General features: G+C 43.3%; 1 protein-coding gene across 2 annotated transcripts in view; it reads right to left on the minus strand.

Annotated features, from left to right (window-relative positions):
• LOC146978369 (uncharacterized) overlaps nucleotides 1-22,148 on the minus strand; it is a 62,336-nt gene that overhangs the window by 37,209 nt on the left and 2,979 nt on the right. Inside the window, exons 2-4 of one of the 2 annotated variants that reach the window (XM_085791083.1) lie at nucleotides 19,307-19,360; nucleotides 18,594-19,090; nucleotides 17,324-18,440 (exon numbers count right to left, since the gene is read on the minus strand). The exons of the other annotated variant lie outside the window; for it this stretch is intronic. Coding sequence (XP_085647209.1) covers nucleotides 17,929-18,440; nucleotides 18,594-19,090; nucleotides 19,307-19,329 — 1,032 coding nt within the window. The 5' untranslated portion in view covers nucleotides 19,330-19,360 and the 3' untranslated portion in view covers nucleotides 17,324-17,928. Of the gene's footprint in view, nucleotides 1-17,323; nucleotides 18,441-18,593; nucleotides 19,091-19,306; nucleotides 19,361-22,148 lie in introns of those variants that run through there. 2 annotated transcript variants of the gene reach the window in all.

The raw sequence follows: 22,148 nt of genomic DNA on the forward strand, positions 1-22,148 counted from the left end.
GATATGCTCCGCCACTGGCTCCATCTAGTGGCCGCGGATTTACGTTAATGCTCCTTTACAGTAACTTTAATTTTAGCCAAGTAATTCTGAAAATCACAACCAAAGCTTCACTACATTTCTTCTGAATAGATGTAAATGTTGATTTCTGTTACTCTGACTGTAGTCGTGGCAGTGGTGGGGAACTGTTTTAATTGGAAAATAATTATTACATAATTAATCAAATGTTACCTGTGGTGAAGGGCAAATGTGTTTTACATTAAAGATTTTATTTCAAACTATTAAAAGCACTTATGAATTGATCCATGTCATAGCTAATAAAAAAAAGCATGAACAAGCCTGTTGATAACAGATGTGTAAAGTCTCTCTCACACCTGAATCTAGCAATGAAACACTTCAGTGACTATCATCTATTCTTAGAGGATGGGCTGAGGACTGAGGAGAAGTTGAGGAGCTCATGTGAAAAGAACAGAGTCTGAGAGGAGGATTTGGAGTGTGATATGTCTAGTTTGGGATATCTGTTGTCAATCTGTTTCAATAAATTCTTGAAGATGATAGAGGTGTTTTCTTTGTATGTTCTGCAATAACATTCAAACCATCATATTTCTCCCCTTACCTGCAGAAACAGTAAATACACAATTTACTATAATATGCAATATTACAACTTGATGGACATGTTGATGTATCACATCTTCTCCTTTGAGATTGGTTTATTTTGATTATTAAAAAATCAGGGGACAATCAATCAATCAATCAATCAATCAATCAATCAATCAATCAATCAATCAATCAATTTGTTTATTTCGGGCATGTCAATTTAAATCATCATCATCACACTTCATCTTAGTTCAAGTAATACAATACACATGGCCGAAAGGGAAAGCGGGAGAAGCAAAAGCTTATCTAGTCCCGCCCCCATTACCCACAGAATAAAATCTTTTTCATAATCAGATCATATCATAATCTTTTTCTTTTGTTTTTGCTTTTTTACATTTTGATATAGACAGTACATATAATAGACACTTTCATGTAAATATGCAGGATTATAGCAATCAGCTAATTTCCTTTGCTGGAGGAGCTGAACTGCAAACCAACATCATGTCCCCATCTAGTGGTCAAATATCAGTACTACAAGAACCTGTCCCACAAAGAGAACAGAAAACATTCAGGCAACATAACAGAGTTGTCATGTTCGTGTTCCAAGGATGAGGCCGTGTTGATAGCAAGTAACTTAGTTTAATCTCTGACGTTCTTAACAACATACATGTGGCTCCATGCAGTCTTGCTCTACCCTGGTATATGGTACGGTAAGCGGACTACTAACCAGTACTGCCGCCTAGCGGTCAAACATGTAATAACATCTAATCATAACATCCCCCCTTTTCTAAGGTAAAATGCATTAACATGAATCATCACATTAGCTGTGTCAGTTATTTCAACCATTTCACATTCAGCATAACTCTGCAACACATAAGCAGTATAAACAGTTTATCTCAGATTGCATAACTCATATCTAAGCCAACACTAGACCATTTAGAACACATTCACAACATCAATCAATATACATTTTGTTCAACATCTTTAACATGTATATTGAATTTTCTTTGTTTATAAGTTCAGTCTATCAGGCTTTCTGATTTCTCTTGTGGACCTTCTTAACTCAGGTTCACTTGGAGTAGGTGTGTGAGAGTCAGTGTTACAGTCCATAACAGGTGTGGGAGTTACCTGAGATTCACCACAGGTTACACTGAGCTCACCAACAGTCCCTTGAGGAGTCTTTAATAGACTGCGACGATTGCGTCTGAGGATTTGTCCATCATCAGTTTTTCACCGTGTACGATCGTGGAGCAACTTCTTGCAGGACAGTTGCTTTTGCACTCCATCCATCAGCATCCTCAATCCTGACTGCGTCGTTGGTAGTCAGTGGAGGGAGATGCTTGGTTGTTCTGTCATAGAATGACTTTTGCATCATTTTCTGTTGTCGTAGCTTATGTTCAATCTTTGAGTGATTCTTTTGCTTTAATTTGTCGTTTTGATGACTCGGCAACGTTGTTCGTAGCTTCCTCTTCATCAGCAGTTCAGCTGGTGACAGGCCGCACTGAAGAGGTGATGCTCTGTAGCTCAATAAAGCCAGATACGGATCTGAGTCACTGTCAGCTGCTTTCTTTAGGAGTTGCTTGAGAATGTGAACTCCTTTTTTCAGCTTGCCCGTTTGACTGTGCATAGTGTGGGCTTGACGTCACATGCTTGAAATCATATTGCTCTGCAAACTTCTGCCATTCTTTGCTGCTGAAGCAGGGGCCATTGTCGCTCACCACGATGTGTGGGATGCCATGCCTGGCGAAGATAGATTTAGCATGTGTTATGACACAAGTTGATGTTGAGCTTGCTAGTAGCGCCATCTCAGGGAAGTTTGAGTAGTAATCCATTACCACTAAATAGTCTTTACCTCTGAGATGAAACAAGTCCATTCCTACTTTGTGCCATGGTGCTGTTGGCACCTCAGCTACCACCATAGGCTCTTTGCTCTGCTTGTTCCTGTGTTTCTGGCATGTTTCACATTTACTTATAAGTGTTTCAATGTCTTTGTTCAGTCCGGGCCAGAAAACCGTGTCTCTCGCCCTCCTTTTGCACTTTTCGATGCCGAGATGGCCTTCATGTATCCTGTGCAACATGTCCATTCTCAAAGCCCGTGGAATAACAATCCTGCCCTTTTTCAACAGCAGACCATCCACAGTACTAAGCTCACCTCTGACATGGTAAAATTGTGGACACGAACCAGCTGGCCATCCCTCATCCATGTTCTTCATGACATGCTGTAGCTCAGCATCCGTTGCTGTAGCCTCCGCTATTTGTCTTGACTTTGTGTCCGACACAGGCAGTGTAGCCGACACCATGTTCACGTGACACTGTATGTCCTCGTCTGTTGCACTCACACTGTCGCCTGTAGTTGCTCTGGATAGGGCATCAGCAAGGACTAGGTGTTTACCTGGAGTATATATCCGTTGATACACTCTTTCCACAAGCCCCAGTTCTTCACAGGCTCTGTCACCAAGAAGTGATTCCCGTCCCTCATTCACAACAAAGAAGGATAGGTGGTGCACTTTTCCTTTAACTGTGACACTCAACCTGCATGTGCCCAAACATTTGATTGGCCGCCCATTGTAGTCTTTCAGTCCCGATTCTTTTCTTTTTATTTGTGGCTTATTTTTCATTGCCTTCACATCACACATGCTTATGAGATTTGCTTTGGCACCAGTGTCCAATCTCATGGTGACTACAGTCCCATTTATCATTAGAGGAGCTATCCACTTATCTTCTGTAGTGACATCATTTACATTGTCTGGCTTATTTATTTGTTCACTTTCACAATTCACCATTCCAACAAAGAAAGTGTCACTTAGATCAGGCTCGTCTATTAAGTTTACAGTTTTTTCTTTTTTCCACTCTTTCCGTTTGGAGAAGCATTGTTTAGCAAAATGATTCTTGCCTTGGCAAGTGGAGCATTGCTTACCAAACGCTGGACACTGTCTAGGCTTGTGCTGTGAGCCGCAGCGCTTGCAGTTTATCATCACGTCCTCCTGCTGCTGTGCAGGCCGGGTCTGTGTGCGCCGTCTCCGCTGATACGACACTGCTCCAACCGCTGCCGCGCTGTCGCTCTGCGCCGAGGCGACTGCAGACATCTCGCTGAACGTCCTCACGTGCCTCTGGGACAGCTCACTGGCCTGGCAGATCTTAATGGCTCCTGCCAGCGTCAGCTCCATCTCCCGTAGTAGCCTCTCTCTGACCTTTTTATCCTCCACGCCGTAGACGATCTGGTCCCGGACCATGGAGTCCGTCTGCATTGCGAAGTTGCAGGACTGCTCCTTTAGCCGCAAGTCCGTCAGGAAGCTATCGAAGGGCTCATGCTGCCGCTGTGCACGAGACCGAAACACGTACCTCTCGTACGTCTCGTTCTTCTTCGGAGAACAGTGAGCATCAAACTTGCTAAGCACTACATCCAACTTCTCATTATCTTCAGGACTGTCAAACACGAACGTGTTAAATACTTCTATGGCCTGTGGCCCTGCTATTGTTAGCAGCAGCGCTACCTTTCTTGCCTCCGGCTTTGCCTCGAGTCCCATAGCAGCAACATAAAGGTGAAACCGCTGTTTGAAGGTGCGCCAGTTCTCGTCGACATTCCCCGTTAGTTTCAAACTTTCCGGTGGTTTTAAATCCATGTCGCCCATTCGAGTTTACTCCTGGTACCATGTCATGTTCGTGTTCCAAGGATGAGGCCGTGTTGATAGCAAGTAACTTAGTTTAATGTCTCACGTTCTCAACAACATACATGTGGCTCCATGCAGTCTTGCTCTACCCTGGTATATGGTACGGTAAGCTGACTACTAACCAGTACTGCCGCCTAGCGGTCAAACATGTAATAACATCTAATCATAACAAGAGTTATTCCCAAATTACACATACAATGATTGGTTGATTTGGATTTTTCTGTGTAAAGAAAAAAAAAAGATCTTAGATTTTAGACTTTAAGAAGGTCACGTGTCAAAACATCAGCACCACATCCAATTGTATCTTGAACTACACAACATTTCAGGTCGGCATCTTAATGGATGTTTGTTAATTTTGAGAACAGACAGAAATCTCATTACATCAGTGTTTTTCTTTTCACTCTCACACTACTTTACATCATCGTAGTGTTGAGGTCAAGACCACATACCAAAGACTGAGACAAGACCATGACCAAAATAAGTAAGTGCTAGTAAGTAAAACTTATTTATACAGCACGTTTCTCAGAGAGGACTCAAAGTGCTTCACAAGGTAAAATACAAAAACAGTAACAGAAATACAGCATAAATACACATAAAACATTACAGCAAAAGTACACAGAATAAATGACAGTAAGTAACAAATAGCATATTACTGGAACACATACCTGAAGAGATACGTCTTACCAAAGACTCGGGCGTGCTCTGTATTTAGTACCAGTACTCATAATAATAATGTTTTCCTTTTTGCCTTTAATTGATATAGGAGAGTAGAAATAGACAGGAAATTGGGAGGCAGAGAGAGCGGGGAGTAACACGCAGCAAAGGGCACACCAGAGGATTCAAAGCAGGGCCGGCTGCAGAGAGGACGATAGCCTCTGGGTACCTGCTCAAGTCAGTGAGCTATATGAGGCCCCAAAAGATAGATAATGCCCAAGAAGAAGATAGTTTTGTATAAAATCTATTGAAACAACGTTTGGATTAAACAGAACAGCACAGCACAGAACCTGCTAAAGTCTCCTCCCACTTTTGACATTGGTGCAACCAGGGGTAGTCTGGGGTTGAAATTCAGCCCAGGAGCCTGGTTTGGAGAGAGAAGGGTCCGGCTGCAGGTCGCAGCCATGGTCGCAGCCCCTCACGGAACGCCCCCTTGTAAACCTCAAACGTAGTCTCGCTGGCGGAAAGACAGGTAAGCTACCGATAGCTTTATTTGGCATGTTACTTCTTGTCCCCTCTTGCTCATAGTGCGAATTACAGGAGGGTTCAGCATTATAAGCATCACCCTATAATTTTGTGTCCTTTCTTATGATATTTAACTTTAAATTAGTTAGCATTAGCAGCTGGATCTTACAATGTTGAACTGTTCTTATACAAAGTGCAGCCAAACACCAGGCTGAAGAGGGAGGAGCAGCAGAGGCTGCTCTGACAGCTGTGGAGCTGCAGCTGAACCGGCTGGAGAGCACAGCGACCCACGTCCTTCTTCTTTCTTTCTTTGTTTCTTTCCTTTTTTTTTTAGCAGTGCTGTTGTTATAGGTGACACATACCATATAGACCCCTTCACAGATTGTAAACGGTAAACGGCGGCAAAAAAAAAGAAAGAAAAGAAAGAAAGAAAGAAAAAAAAAGCCGGTGGTCCGTCGCGACCCGAGCTATTAAATGTTTTCAACCTGATCCTGGTACGTCCAGTCGTGTTGTTCGGTCCGGCCCGTTGAGACCTCGGACTGACACAAGGAGAGAGCCGGGGGCTATACAGTCTGTGGGCGGAGTACATGTTTATTTACAAGAAGTTTAATCAGTGCTTGTAAATGAATGCTGCTCTGGATCAGACTCGTTCCTTCTATTCTTACTCTTTTAAACAGAATCTATTATATATTTTCCATGTTTGCTGAGCATAACATTTGTTAAAAATTAATTTAAAACCTGTCCCGTGCACAGTAGACGCCTGTCTAAACAGATGCCTGGGTCAGTTGTTTTGCCTCCAGTGAACGTCTTGACGTCACAGTGACGTAGGCTGCGAAGGGGTCTATACACGAATTCGGTGAGCGATTTGTGTATGCCGCCATCTTGCGGCGGCGCCATTGCTGCGGTGACATACGTCAGTCATAGTAAACTGATTCTCTATGACAGCATCATAAATAGGCTGCATTTGTGATGTTTAGTGCCCCCCAGTAACTGATTAAGGTATCTTACATGAATACCATTATTAATTTAGGAATTAATCATTTGTTTGAGCGATTAGCAGGAAGGATTAGAGTAACAGGGAGATAAGAGACTGTATCATAAACAATATAACATAGGCTACCGGTATGTTATGCGTGCTGACGATAGCAAGCCAGCATCGGGATATTTAATCATGTGGACAGGCTACACGAATAAAAACAACAACAACTTGTGCTTTGTTTTAGATATTCAATAATATTTTATTGATCAGCTGGCCTCCGATGATCAGAAAAAACGTCAATTACAGGTCTCCGATTTATGGTCAAAATTACCTGAGCTCCGGATGGGTCGGACATATTTTACACCGGCTTTTAGACGACCATGATCACATCATATTGAAGGGATCAGTGAGACATTCACAGACCATCCACTTTTACCACGATGTGAAGGTAACGGTGAGAAGGGAGAGTAGCCAGGTTGTACAGGTCAGCTGTGACTGCGTCGCTGGCGGCTGCTGCTGCTGCTGCTCACTGTACGTAACATTACGGTCTAAACACGGACACTCCTCCTGAAGTAAGGGGCTGTGTTTTGCTGATAATAGAGCAGTCGAGGACAGCACATGTCCTCCCAGCCTTCCTAGACATATTTACAGAAGATAAAAGGTCCACTTCATGGCGCTTGCATTCAAATGCCCGCTTCGCGCACAGAACCCATCGCTGCCTGACTGGGAGCTGTCACCGCAGTAATGGCGGCTGCTCGACTAACAGTTATTTCGCCGAATTCGTGTATATGTCTGAGTACGTTTGTCGGCCCTAACAGACCCTAACCCTCCAAACTTGCAATAACCTTGTCACCATGACCCCCTTGCTTCTTGCACTTTTGTCCTAACCTCTACTGTATTATGGCCCAATTTATTATAATGTAATATTGTAATGTATTTTGTATTTTTATAATGTTTGACGACGTGTGCTGCTGCCCTCTTGGCCAGGTCACCCTTGAAAATGAGATCTCAATCTCAACGGGTCTTTTTACCTGGTTAAATAAAGGCTAAAAAATAAAAATAAATAAATAAAATAAAATAACTTCTTGCAACTTTCCCCAAGCTAAGCAGTCATATCAAAGCAGACCACACAACATTTTTCTTTTTGAATTTCAAGAATTTATTTTAAATATGCAAGTGTAACACTTGTGAATCAGCACAATGAGGAGAGGGGGTCTGCAGTGTTCACAGCATTTATTTTCTCCAGTCAAACCTGCGGGCGACAATCATGCAAAAAATGTCGGCATCCGTCTTTTTTTGGCTCACGCCCTCAGCCATGGTAAACATTTCTGTGCGTTCATTTTTCTTTAATACTTTAAAAGAAAATTACAAAAACAAACTATGTAAAACATGAGGTGTGTATTGAATGAATGAATAGCGCCATCCTGTGGCAAAACAAAAACACGCAGAATTTACTACGTTTAAAACCTTAAAAAACAAAATAAAACCACAAACCTGCGGGCGACAATCATGCACAAAATGTCGGCATCCGTCTTTTTTTGGCTCACGCCTAAACATACAGAAGAGCACTCATTACACACACACACACACAGCACAACAGTCTCATGTAGCTTAAAACGAGGCAGCCGAGTGGCGCCGATATTCATAGCAAAATAGTATTTGGAATGATATCTGAACTTAAAAACTTGTGAAAAACACAGCTAAACATATTTACATCCTTCATGCACACTTTTCCTCACACATTCACTGACTTAAGACCACATTTTCATGGAAAACAAACAAAAATGTCGGCGGGACTTTCCAAACCGAAACTCACCCTCAGCCATGGTAAACATTTTTATGAGGGGAGGAAGGGAGGGGCTACACAAACCTGGAGGACTACAGGTGCCCAGGAGGGACAAAAAGAAAGCAAAACGCCCTGTTAGAGGCAAAAAGAAAAGAAAACTATTTAAATAAGATAAAATTCACAAGCAAAATATAATAAATAATAAAGGTGCATTTCAACTCTGTTACACCCACCCCCACTGAATTTCATCAAATTAGAGCACACATACAATACAGCGTTGACGAAAGAGACCGCCACAACACAAGAAACCACAAGGGGCCAGCACAAAAGAATCCAACACTACATGTATCCCATAAGGATGAAGTGGTATGAGAGCAGCGCTTATCCCTCAATCCAGCAACTGGCAACAGGGTGCCTTCTACACCCCACTAGACCCCATTAAACATAGCATAGTCAGGCTCACAATACAAGGGGGGGATGAACTACCACAGAAACACAAAAATGCCAGTAAAGGCTACCTGAGTAAAGTCTTAGTAAGTGCCTGGAACACGGATCTACATACAGCTTTGACATTGAACTTATCCTGTGTCACATCTTGCCTGGACATGGTCTGTATCAGTCTGTTCACAGGCTTAACCAGACGACCAAATCTTGACCTGACGTGAGTGTGCGTGTCAGAGAGGTCAGAGCGAACAGGTGAGGTCTGGTCAAATGTGAGGCAAGTACCTGGGTTAACATCTGTCTGAGTCACATCGTCAGAAACAGGGTCTGAGTGTCTCACATGAGCCACATGGCTCTTAGGTGAGAGTGAGGTCTCCTGGAGATCAGGGGTCACAGGGGTCACGTCAGTAATGTGCGTCTCTGACAAAGGCGGTTTGGACAACTGTGTGACCCACTCTATGGTCCTCATCTCTGAGTCCACAGGCTCTGGATCAGTTAAAGGGATAGTTCAACATTTTGGCAAATTGGCCCATTGCCATAATCGCTATAGTCATAGCAGTAGGTTCGTTACCTTTATTTGTCGGTGTAAGCTATTTTTAGAACGGAGGAGCGGAGCGGCAGGCTGCTCAGAGCTACGCTATGGAGGCTAATGGAATTTCTTGGTTTCCCTCATCAAACTCATCAAATACAAAATCCCAAAACTCCAAAACGCTTTCATGGACAAGTTGTGACCTGCGCAATCACCACGCTATGAGATAATAATGGAACGTTACGAAACGGAGCCGTTTTTGAGGTAAATACAGGGTAAATACAGAGTCTGCTTGCTGAAAAACTGTCCCTGAACGCAACACGCATCAGCGGTTTTGCATGAATTTACCTCTATACGGCTCCGTCTCGTAACGTTCCATTATTATCTCATAGCGTGGTGAATGTGCAGCTCACAACTTGTCCACGACAGCCTTTTGGAGTTGTTGGGTTGTGTATTTGATGAGTTTGATGAGGAAAACCAAGAAATTCCCTTAGCCTCCATAGCATAGCCCTGAGCAGCCTGCCGCTCCACTCCTCCGTTCTAAAAATAGCTTACACCGACAATTAAAGGTAACGAACCTACTGCTATGACTATAGCGATTATGGCAATGGGCCAATTTGCCAAAATGTTGAACTATCCCTTTAATGGGGCATTATCTTCATCCACAGGTGAGGTACTGTCATTTCCAGCATCAAGGCTTGACTCAGTCTCACAGACTGTCTCAGGAATGGACGAGGCAAGGTCGGACATTTCACTTGTTTCAATCACAGGGAGGAAATTGGCCAGCATCAGCAGATTCCTGTGAACCACCCTCTCATGTCCAGACACAGTGTCACGGATCCTGTATGTGTGAGTCTCTGAGTGCACATCAACCACAGTGTAGATATTTGACTCCCATCGGTCGGCAAGCTTCTTCTTACCCCTCTCCTTTTTGTTGGCCAGAAGTACCCTGTCACCGATCTCAATGGTGGACCCCTTCACTCTCCTGTTGTATAGCTGAGCGTGCCTGCCCTGCTCTTTCTTGGCATGATCTTGAGCTATCACCATCGCTTCTTTCAGATCGTCGGCGAGAGATGCCACATACTTATCATAGCTGGTCACAACAGAGTCATGGAGGACAGAGCGGAAGAGAACATCAACAGGAAGACGGGGGACACGACCAAACATTAGGTAAAAAGGAGGGAAGCCTGTTGTCTCGTGAACCGCACAGTTATACATGAACGTCAGAGTCTGTAAACGTCTAGGCCAGTCAGCTTTCTCTTCAGGAGACAACGCATGGATCATGCCACCCAAGGTCCGGTTAAACCGTTCCACGCTCCCATTACCCATGGGGTGGTAGGGGGTCGTGTGAGACTTCCTGACGCCTGAGACCTTGAGGAGCTCACTTATCAGGTGACTCTCAAAGTTCGCACCCTGGTCGCTATGGATCCTTTCGGGGAACCCAAAAACACAAAAGTATCGGTCCCAGAGAACCCTTGCCACCTGCTTAGCTGTTTGGTCTTTGCATCGAAACGCCTGAGCCATCCGGGTAAAATGGTCAGTAACCACCAAAACGTCAATAGATCTATTTTTGGAGTCCTCGGCTGACCAGAAGTCTATACAGACTAGCTCCAGCGGTCTGGTCGATGTTATGGTCTCCAGGGGAGCCCTTCCCTCAGGCTCAGCTGTCTTGCTGACAATGCACCGCTGACAGTGGCGAACATAGTCTCTCACATCTCTATCAAGGGACAGCCAAAATGTATTATTATAAATAATAAAGGTGCATTTCAACTCTGTTACACAAGTGCATAAGAAAACATAAAGGTATAAAATTAAACATTTTCAGCTAAAAATAGGAACAGTTTATCTATGTTATTCCTCACGATGAATTGACAATGAGAGACTTATACTAAAGATAAACAAAATGATTCCTCCAAAAAAACTTGTTGAAAAAAATGACCTACTATTGTTTTTCTATGTGACAAAAAAGTCATATAGTGAACACATCTCTAGTAGAGTAGTAGAATAGATGTTTAGTATTTTTTATTGCAAAATTGTCCCATTCTTCTTGTCTCACTGAACTATTGAGTTTTAACAGGCTACCACCAGTAACATCTGCAGGGGGTACGTGGATACATCTTGGAAACTATTGATTTCCAAAATGATAAGTAAATATTCCCAAAGTGAGCAAGTGACAGAATTGTGGTTACAAAAAGCCACTGGCCAGCCGTGTCTCTTTCGGTAGATAGATAGATAGATAGATAGATAGATAGATAGATAGATAGATAGATAGATAGATAGATAGATAGATAGATAGATAGATAGATAGATAGATAGATAGATAGATAGATAGATAGATAGATAGATAGATAGATAGATAGATAGATAGATAGATAGATAGATAGATAGATAGATAGATAGATTGATAGATAGATAGATAGATAGATAGATAGATAGATAGATAGATAGATAGATAGATAGATAGATAGATAGATAGATAGATAGATAGATAGATAGAAAGAAAGAAAGAAAGAAAGAATAATAAGGAACACATTTCTCATTCCACACAACAGGCAAAATACATGACACATCCCACAAGACAGAGAATCATCACCTTCCTCTATTGGACTACTAAGCAATTAATCTAACATCCTTATATATGTTGCTCGTAAATGTGTATGTGCGTGCCTTTCTCTCCTTTAAAATCTGTATTGTTGTTTGTATTTATTCTGTAAGAATATAAACTATCGCTCTTCACAAGTTGCTGACGTTCTTCAAATTTGAATTGAACTGAATTGAGTTGAGGATAATATACCACAATAGATAGATAGACAGATTCAATTCAATTCAATTCAAAAAACTTTATTTATCCCAGACGGACAATTAAAAAGCACGCTGAGCAATTCAAGTAAGATCACAAATAGACAGCAAACACTCGCAGCCCGGGCATCGGAGACGACGCCCCGAGGAGAGCCACTCAAATGTGGAGAAGAGGGGGTGAGATGAGTCCCGAAGGATCCTGCTGGCTTTCCTCAAGGTCTGTTGCTCACAGAGGGTGGAGAGAGGTCTTAGAGGGAGACAAAGGTTCTGGAGCAGAGCTTTACAACACCAAACTATTTTGGAGTGAGATAGAATGGAGCCAGCACGTGAAGGAGAAGCTGATGATGCTCTCTATGAAAGAATAATGTAGAATGTTGTGAGGATGTTTTTGCTCACACTGAAGGAATTCAGCTTCCTCAGGAGGTACTGGCGTTGCTGGCATTTTTTAAGAATCTCATCTGTGTTGTGGTCAAACTTCAACTGGTGGTCAAATACTGTACCCAGGTACTTGTACCTCTCCACTACTTCCACTGGTTCCCCATGAATGGTGGTGACTTCAGCCTCATCCAGCTCCCTCTGTCTTTCAGAGAAGGTCACTACCATCTCTTGGGTTTTGGTCACATTAAGCTCCAGACATGATCTGTCACACCAATCCACAAAGTCACTTAGAGACGACCTGTGGTGATGGGAGGAGCCAGACAGAAGGGACAGGAGGACTGTGTCGTCGGCAAACTTAACAAGATGGCAATTGCGGTGGGTAGATCTGCACTCATCAGTGTGTAGAGAATGAAAAGGAGAGGGGAGAGAACGCAGCCCTGTGGTGAACCAGTTGAAGTGTAGATGGTATCGGAAAAAATGTTGTTAACCAGCACTCTCTGTGGCCTGTTAGTTAGAAAATCCAGGATCCAAAGAATGAGACTGTTATCAAGATGAAAGCGGATGGTGAGTCTTTCAGCTAGAATATGTGGCTGCAGGGTGTTAAATGCAGAGGAAAAATCAGCAAACAGCAACCTGGCTGTTGTGTTCGGGGATTCAAGATGCTTGTGTATGGTGTCTATGATAAAAGCTTTTGCGTCGTCCACCCCTCTCCTCGCCCGATATGCAAACTGGAGCGGATCCAGCTCAGAGTCCACTGCTGTGACAATGTGATTTTTAACGACCCTCTCCAAGGCCTTTATTACAAGGGAAGTCAGGGCGACAGACCTGAGATCGTTCGGCATCTTTACAGTGCTTTTTTTGGGGAGGGGGATGACAGTAGAGTGTTTCCACAGCTGGGGAATTGTGCAGCTGGCAATAGAGCTCTGGAAGAGGAGCTGGAACACTCCCCCTAGCTGGTTAGCACAGTACTTCAGAGTTCGGCCACAGATCGGCCCAATTCCAATCCGACCCCTCACGGACTCACTGACTTAGAGGCGCGTTCACGGGAAGTCCGTGAGTGTGTGAGGGCTGTTCCGTTGTCAGATCATCAAGTCAGTGAGTCAGTGAACCCTTACTGCCCCCTTACCGTAAGTCAGCACCGATGCTGACTTTGGGTAGGGGAATTACCCACACCACAGTTCATGGCGTTGTGAAGTCAAACACATGGGATGCCGTCGGAATGCGAGTGTTTAAAAAAAAAGAAGAGTAAATTACCACACGTAGTCAGAGAGAGCTCCGCCGGTCTCTTTATTGTTAATGGACAAGAGCAACAACCAAAAAAAAGAAAGAAAGAAAACAAAAGAAGAAGTTTACTGTCAGTATTAACGTCCAGTTTGTGATTATTGATGATGATTTGAGCAGATCTGATCCAGGAACATTTTGTTTTGAGTCTGTCCCCCTCACACACCTTGTGCGTGTTGAAAGTACGGTAAATTATCGGCCCAAGACCGGAGTCAACAACATGTTGTTGTCAAGGTAACGTGTCGTGAGAGTGGGTAAGTGCTGTTCCATTCATGTTTACAGCATCTGGACCCTCACAGACTCTCACGCTCTGTCACTTAGAGCTGATGTCACTTTAATCAGTGAGGGTTCAGGCATAGGCGGCGCTATCAATAGGCTATATTGTCACAGAAAATAAAATAAAATCATCACAAATAATAAAATGAAAAAATAAAATAATGTTTTTTTTTTCGTTGTTGTTTTTAAATTATATTTTAGAAAGAGGTGGGAAATACATTAAAACACACATTTTTAAAGTATTATCTATGTCGATGGTTTATTTATTTTTTATTTCAGTGGTATTTGACTGGTTACCTGCGTCATTACGTAGGCCTACACACGGCGTAGCTACAACGCGCAGCGTAGAAGCTTACCCCTTTGCCTCGCTATGCTAGTCACCAACAGTCCAGCGAAATTAAAAGAAAAAAGCCCGGTAAAACGGACATTAGAAGGTTTTTGAATATCAAAATTAACGAGTCCGAGAGTCCCACGAAGCAGCAGCAATGAAGCCGACCACGATGCTTGCACGACCGGCTGCAGCCTTCTCTCCTGCCACTGGCCTCCATCATGACACCGGCTGCCTCCCCCGGATACCGGCCACTGCCCGCGAGTCACCGGTCTACCTCCGGACAGCCGCGGCCCCCCGAACACCTGCGCACACCCTCCTCCAGTCACTGGCCTAAGTTACATCCAGACAGCAGCCCCGACCGCCCGGACACCTGCTGCCTCCCTCCTCCAGTCACCGGCCTACCTCTGGACACCTGTGTGAGCGCACATTCTCAGCGATACAGCAGTTGCGCAACTGGATGAGGACAATGGCACAGATTATAGGTGCGTTTCCATTACCCCTTGAAATGCGCAAAACCTAAATATCGAAATTAAAAACTTGTAATGTAAACACCTAAAAAACTCTCAAATATCGCAAAAAAGTTTTTACGCTCTCATGAGGTGGTTTTTGAGACGTGATACAAACGTGTATCGCAAAAGTGTAATGGAAACACTTTTTTCGCTTTTCTACACGTCACCGGCGTCAGCGGAGTTGTGTGTGTCCACGCTGTGTTGGTTTATGTGACTTGAGGGGACAAATGAACCACATGTTTATTGTCATGAATTGCTGACCTGGGCATTGTTTCTCATTAAATTAGAAAAACCTTTCCTATCATTCCCCTTTTCTGTGCATGGTTGAAGGAGACTGGCTCGCATCCACGCTCCCACTGCCTCATGCGCCGAAATGTCACCTTAAGTCACATAAACCAGTACGGGTGTGTGGACACAACCACCTATATTGTTGTCAGCGCCTCATCACCGCGTCCGCTGGTGTTTAAAAAGCTCCGTTCTTTCTGCAGTCAGGTTAAAGCGCACATCCGCCGTGTTGGCAAACAAATAATCCCTCTATATCACTGTAACGGAGGCAGCCGTGCTTGAGCAGCTTGGGTTGGAGGTGGTGTGAGTGCGAGCCAGCGGGGGACAGGGGAGGGGGCATTCGGGCTTCAGCGCGGTGCAGAACAACTGGCCCTACTGTGAGTGCGTCCTTATTTTTGGCCGCTGCAGCGCCACACGGGCTTTGCCTTTCAGTAATCAAGCGCTGTTTTTGTCTTTGTTAAAAACAATAACAGCAACAGCTGTCGACTTTCTTTTTTCTTTTTCTTTTTTTTTTTTTGTCCCGTAGCTTCCCCATTCCTTCTGCCCTAGCGCCGCCTATGGGTTCAGGGCTCGAGTCTTTAGGGGGCGGATTGGCAATCTTATCGGGTCCAGGTGCAGTGTTGACTTTGGTCCTCTTCAGGACTCTCGCCACCTCTTCAGAACAAATATTCAGAGCAGAACCACTCGTTTCCAGCTGGGTGCTGTTGTCAGTCTCAAACCTAGTGAAAAATAAATTGAGGTCATTAGGCAGTGACGCTGGACTGCTGCCTTCAACATGGATGGCCTTTTGGGAGGTGGAAGTTGTATTCACAGCTGCCATGTTTTTAAGGCCTTGCCAGGCTGCGCACAGGTTCCCACTCTTGAACTTTTGCTCAACTTTGAGGCAATATGATCAAAAGCAAACAGAAGACTACATTACAGCAAAGAATTGCAAATCATATCTGCAATGTTTCTGCTGTCAGCAAGTTCTTTGAGTTTCCTGTGGTTCCTCCTCATGTTCTCCACCAGGCTCGGTGTACCTAGAGCACTGTAAAAGAGAGTAACTACACCACCATTGACTCCCGTGGTAAGGGTTTTGCGCCCCGAGTGGCAGGATATGAGTATTGCAAAAGCGCCCAGAAAACTCATTCACTTCAATGTATGTGTTGCCCACTTGCTTGTAAATTGATGAAAATGGCCGTGTTTTTGTTTTTACGTGTCTTGGTCATATCAAATTATACTTATAATTTGTTTATTACAAAATGTAGATTAATGATTATCTGTAAAGGGTCCTCAATGATGCTAACGTGGGTGATCTACAAATGTCCTTAAATTATTGAAAATACCACACTTGCTCATTCACCAACAATGCAGAGATGTCAATTCTTGGGCGCTTTTGCAATACCCATATTCCGCCATCAGGAGGCGCTTCCTTTGAACCAATGCGTGTCGTTACTCCCTTTTCCAGTGCTCTAGGTATACCTTCCCTGTACAGCAGCACATTTCCACTGATCTGACGCAGCTTTGATGTCATCTCCTCCAACAGCTTCATCACAGGCTCCAGCAGGATCAGCACAGATCAGAGCACAGAACCTGTTGAAGTCTCCTCCTACTTTTGACACTGGTACAACCAAGTTTTCCAAATGGTTACACAAGCATACACTTTTGTAGAAAAATTTTTATTATCTTGTGGTTATTGAATTACATGACATAAACCAAAGTGAGCGAGTGACAGAGAAACATTTGCAGTGACAAAAAGTCACTGTGGTGCCCAGACATGTCTCTTTATCTATATCTAGATAGATAGATAGATAGATAGATAGATAGATAGATAGTGTTGTGATATTTACCCCAAAATCGTATATTGCTATATATAGAATTGGCTGTGTTCTGAGATATTATGTACTGTGTTTGGATACATAGTTTGCTGTATGGTTTAAGATATAATGTGTTCTGTACGTACATAACCTAATGTGTGTACACACGAAGTCAGATAGTGTGACTCTAGCCTGATAAACCAGTACACTGTGTAACTGCTACTTCCTCTGTCTTGTGTATGTCATTCTCTGGGCTGTAAGAGCAAAACACAGTAATTACACCAATTATAGAAAAGTCTGAAAAATCTGATTGTCACGAGCTTATCATATGTCTAAGGCAAATGTCAATATCCCAAACATTATAGCAATATACGATTTTGGGGTAAATATCACAACAATAGATAGATAGATAGATAGATAGAGAGAGAGAGAGAGAGAGAGAGAGAGAGAGAGAGAGAGAGAGAGAGAGAGAGAGAGAGAGATAGATAGATAGATAGATAGATAGATAGATAGATAGATAGATAGATAGATAGTGTGGTATATGTGTTGATGAAAAGAAGTGATCACTGCTGACATGTCTTTACTTGCATACAAAAAGGAGTTTATTACAAAAAGGACAATGTGACAAAAATGCATGAATCAATTGGAGAGCCTCTGGTGCCAATGTGGGATTTCTCTCCCTGTCTTAACCCCAACCCCCTCTCTATTATGTTGGCTTTATCCTCAACACTCCACCTTCACCAACAAAGAGGAACCACTATTCAGATATTCCATAACCTCTAACCTTCAGACAAAGGAAAAACAAAGCATCAAATAACTCCCAAAACCATAACCCCACAGAGAAAGGGAGGATAACAAGGAACACAGACATTTCTCATTCCACACAACAGGCAAAATACATGACACATCCCACAAGACAGACAATCGTCACCTTCCTCTATTGCACTACTAAGCAACTAATCTAACATCCTTATATACTATGTATATGTGCGTGCCTTTCTCTCCTTTAAAATCTGTATTTATTACGTTCTTCAAATTTGAATTGAATTGAACTGAGCTGAGTTGAGGATAATATACCACAATGGAATTGCAAATCATATCCAACCATTAATATCTCCACTGTTTCTGCTGTCAGCAAGCACTTTAAGTTTCCTGTGGTTCCTCCTCATGTTCTCCACCAGGTGCGGTATACCTTCCCTGTACAGCAGCTCATTTCCACTGATCTGACGCAGTTTTGATATCATGTCCTCCAACAGCCTCATCACAGGCTCCAGCAGGATCAGGTGACGGGTCTGCAGCTCCGCCACACTCCCCACCCCACTCAGCAGCCCCAGCTGAGTAACCGTTTGTCTAATTTTATCCTGAATATCAGCAACAACCCTACGCTTCACAGACATGTCACGAAGGTTGGCTTCTGTCTCACGAATCTTATTGTCCACTGCTGAGATGTCACGACGAGCTTGACTGATCCAGGAATTGTGGCGCTGTATTTGGTTAGAATAATGGTTCACGTCAGATGTCCAGTAATCTACTTGTCGACGAGCTTCGTCCGCAGCTTCAGAGGCCCGGTCCATGTCAGATTGAGCATTAACAATCATAATTGGTCCTGAAATTCAAGTAGATTGATGATGAAACGCATCAATGACAAATATTGTAACAGAAAACTATAGAGCCAAGTGCCCTTTTTCATTTCAGTGGAATACATACAGTGATCATTTTATTGTTGTAAAATAACTAATAACATGGTGCATTTACTCACCAAGAATCCAACCCACAATTGGAATAAAGGTAATACCAATCCCTGTGTTTCGTGTTCTCTCTGCTTCATCCCACTTTGCTCTCATGTAACTCAGGGTGTTTTCTGCTGACCGCTGGTTTCTCGTGGCTGTTGCTAAAGCTCGGTTGTGACTGTTTAGAGTGGACTGGAGTGATGACAGCTGTATATTCAACTTTTTCAACTCTTCAGTCTTCTGGCTTTTCTGCTGTGCTAACTGACTCTGCTCTACAGTTAGATTCGCAGTTGCCCTATCCACTTGTTGAAGCTCTTTTTTGGCTATCTGCTCTGACTCTTCCATCTGCTGCTTCATGTTCATGATCTGTCGTCTGATATCATCAAAGGCCTGGGATCCAGGAAGGACTTTGTCTGCATTGATACTGAGGAGGATCCCTGAGACAGTGATGAAGGAAGTGAGTCCACTCTTCAGTGGTACCATCAGACTATTGGACAGACTCAACTCCACTTGCTGCCCTCCAGGCCTGTGATGCAGACAGGAAAGGGTTAAAGCTTAGTTACATAATAGAAAGAGCTGAGGAGAGTCCACTGCAAAATTTCATTGCAATGGTAAATTCACCAAACAGATTAAGTAGCCAGATTCACTTAGAATTCCAGGTCTAATTAGCAGAAATGAGAAATAATCATGATTAAATTAATTGTGTGTAACCAAACTCTCTGTGACAAAGTCTAATACGTACCCATAATAAACAACACTATCCATGATCTCAAAGTTACAGCTGGATGCTTGGTCTCTGCAAAATGAAAACAAATACTTTGATCATCTTATACAGGAGGAAAGTCAATGGAACAACAGACTCAAGGGGATTTCCAGACCGTTATAGACATCATTACAAAGCCTGGTTACAAAGTGCATGTTACAGGTCAAATACAAATTTTGAATAAGCAGGGGCAGACTTACCATTAGGCAAAACTAGGCGGTTGCCTAGGGCCCCAAGTTCCTGAGGGCCCCACAAAAATCCTCATACACTTATGGATAATACAGTTATTACTTATTTGCGCACATTAATTATGTTTTTGATTAAAATCCTCTCGCTACTATGTCAGCAGAATGCTTATTTTATTATGTGTGTGTCGGGGCCCCCCCTTCAGTCTCCACTACAATGGATCAGTCCGTCTTACTGCGCATGCGCAGAACAGATCCAGGAAGACAGCAGCAAAACGAAAACAAAAGGCGCGAAGTGGCGAGAGGAGAAGAGAGAAGTAGAGAAGAGAAAAGTAAAGAAAAGAACAAGATGAAAAGAAGCTGTCCCAGCGGTGCTGAGGAGGAGAAAGAAGGCGAAAAACAGAAAGCTGTTCTCCAAGTTACAGAAAGTGATTAATTTCTTCACTTCACTGCAGAAACCAACAACCGGCAAGTACAACAACAACGACGTCGACACCTGTTGGGGAGGGTCTGTCATGTAGAGATGAACTAGTGAGTAGTATCAAAACTGCCCAAGGGGTTATTTTTTCCTAGCCTCGTAAACCCGCCTCTCCCGGAACTGCATTTCATTTCATTCTGAGGGAGAGTCTGGCCTCATCCCCGCTCCAAGCGTCTGGGGTGGGCGGGAGTAGTAGCGTTGACAGACAACCCCATTCAGCCAATCAGCAAGTTGTTGTAGTGACGGGGCTTTGCACCAGTCGGTCCCTGATTGGCCAACGTGCTGTGTCAATCACAGCGGCGACGCTGATTGGCTCGGCCTTCTGAGGGTTTCAGTCCAAACGCTTAGAATGGGGATGAGGCCAGACTCTCCCTCAGAATGAAATGAAATGCAGTTCCGGGAGAGGCGGGTTTACGAGGCTAATTTTTTCCCTCCTATATTGATAAATTCCTTGAAGACGGAACTGTATGGATAATTTTGAAGTAAACTTTGAATTTCGTTTCTATTCGCTACAGAGGCTGAGAAATCAATTATTTAGTAGGCGTTTTTTTTATGTTGAATTTCCAGGAAAGCTTTGGGGGGTCTTTCTAAAATCGCCCATAGGTTTTACAGGCAATTTTGGCAGGTATTTGTAGTCCTTAATGTGTTAAGTTATGCATTCAAAACATTAGAAACTATGTAACTTAAGGAAGTTGTTAACACCTACTCACTCTGCATTAAAATGATCCCTCAGTGTTTTAACTTTGTATTAATATTGCTTTAATGTGTGTTATCATTTACTGCTGTAGATGTTTATGGTTGAGCTAATTTTGAATGAATTCATGTACTGTGGGGCAGTTTAAGCCAGTGGTCCCCAACCACCGGGCCGCGGACCGGTACCGGTCCGTGGATCATTTGGTACCGGGCCGCAGAAAGATGAAATGAAAATGAAAAAAAAAAAATGAAATCGTTTGTTTCGTCTATTTCACACTTCCGGTCGTTTTATTTTGAAAATGTTGCCACTTCCGTTTGTGCATCGGCCGGTGCTGCGCAATTGACAGGCAATTGACAGGCAATTGACAGGAAATTGACAGGCAGGCACAAACGTAAAAGAGTGAAAAACACACGTCGCCGGGCCGGGAAAAACTCAATAATGAGACGACAGAAGACCCGACGCTTTCCAACAAGAAGAAAGCTGTTCTAAAAGAAAAAACACGAGTCCTGTTTAAATTACAGGTTCATTGCAACAGGTGATTCACATGCTCCAAGCTCCGCAATGTGTGTGCGGGACCCGGCCGGCTCTCTGCCGCTTCATCACTTCAGAGAAAACTTCTCTCCCTGCATTCTGGATTTAAGCAGAATATCCTGAGATCACCACAAAAGCACGGAAAACCTGCTTCCATTACAAACATATTATGTTTGTGAAACGGAGTTTTTTGCAGCTTCAGCAGCAAAACGAGATGACAGAGTAGACAGGAACTGAGATGACAGACGGAGCATCACCCCCGGATGACTGATATTATTATTGTGATACTATATTATGGTGAGTTGTAACAAAGAACGTAAACGTAAGAGAAAACTAGGCTATGTGAACGTGTAGTCCTGTTAATACAGTAGGCCTACATGTAATGTAAACAGGAGAACGTACGCTACCCCCCCCGAAGAGAACGGCCCCCCCCCCCCCCCCCCCCGCCGGGCCGCGGTAAAATTTTCCACCGGTGACCGGTCCGCGGAGATAAAAAGGTTGGGGACCGCTGGTTTAAGCAATTGTCATATATCCATCCTAAGTATTCTATCAGAGAACCTGCTGGTAAAAAATAATACATGTGTATTCTGTTAAAATGTATGTATCTGTATAATTGACCTGTTGTTTTGTGTGTTGTCTTCTCATTTCAGCACCACAACATAGAGGACAGCTTCTCTATAGCAGGCTATTTTTTGTTATACCTGTAATAGTCCACTTATAAATAATCTCATTACTGTTCAAACCATCGCTCCAACCCCAGGATTTAAACCAGCTAAATTCTGCCTATTAAATGTAAGATCCCTGGCAAACAAGTCTTTTATCTGCCAGGACTTTATTTCAACCAACAAAATTGACTTTTTTATTGTCACAGAGTCCTGGATTAACCCCGATGATTGTTCGCCTCTTATTGAGTCATCCCCCCCAGATTATTTG

This window comes from Trachurus japonicus, chromosome 11 (genome assembly GCF_045865225.1).
Source record: "Trachurus japonicus isolate A0001 chromosome 11, Traja_1.0".
Taxonomy (NCBI): Eukaryota; Metazoa; Chordata; class Actinopteri; order Carangiformes; family Carangidae; genus Trachurus; species Trachurus japonicus.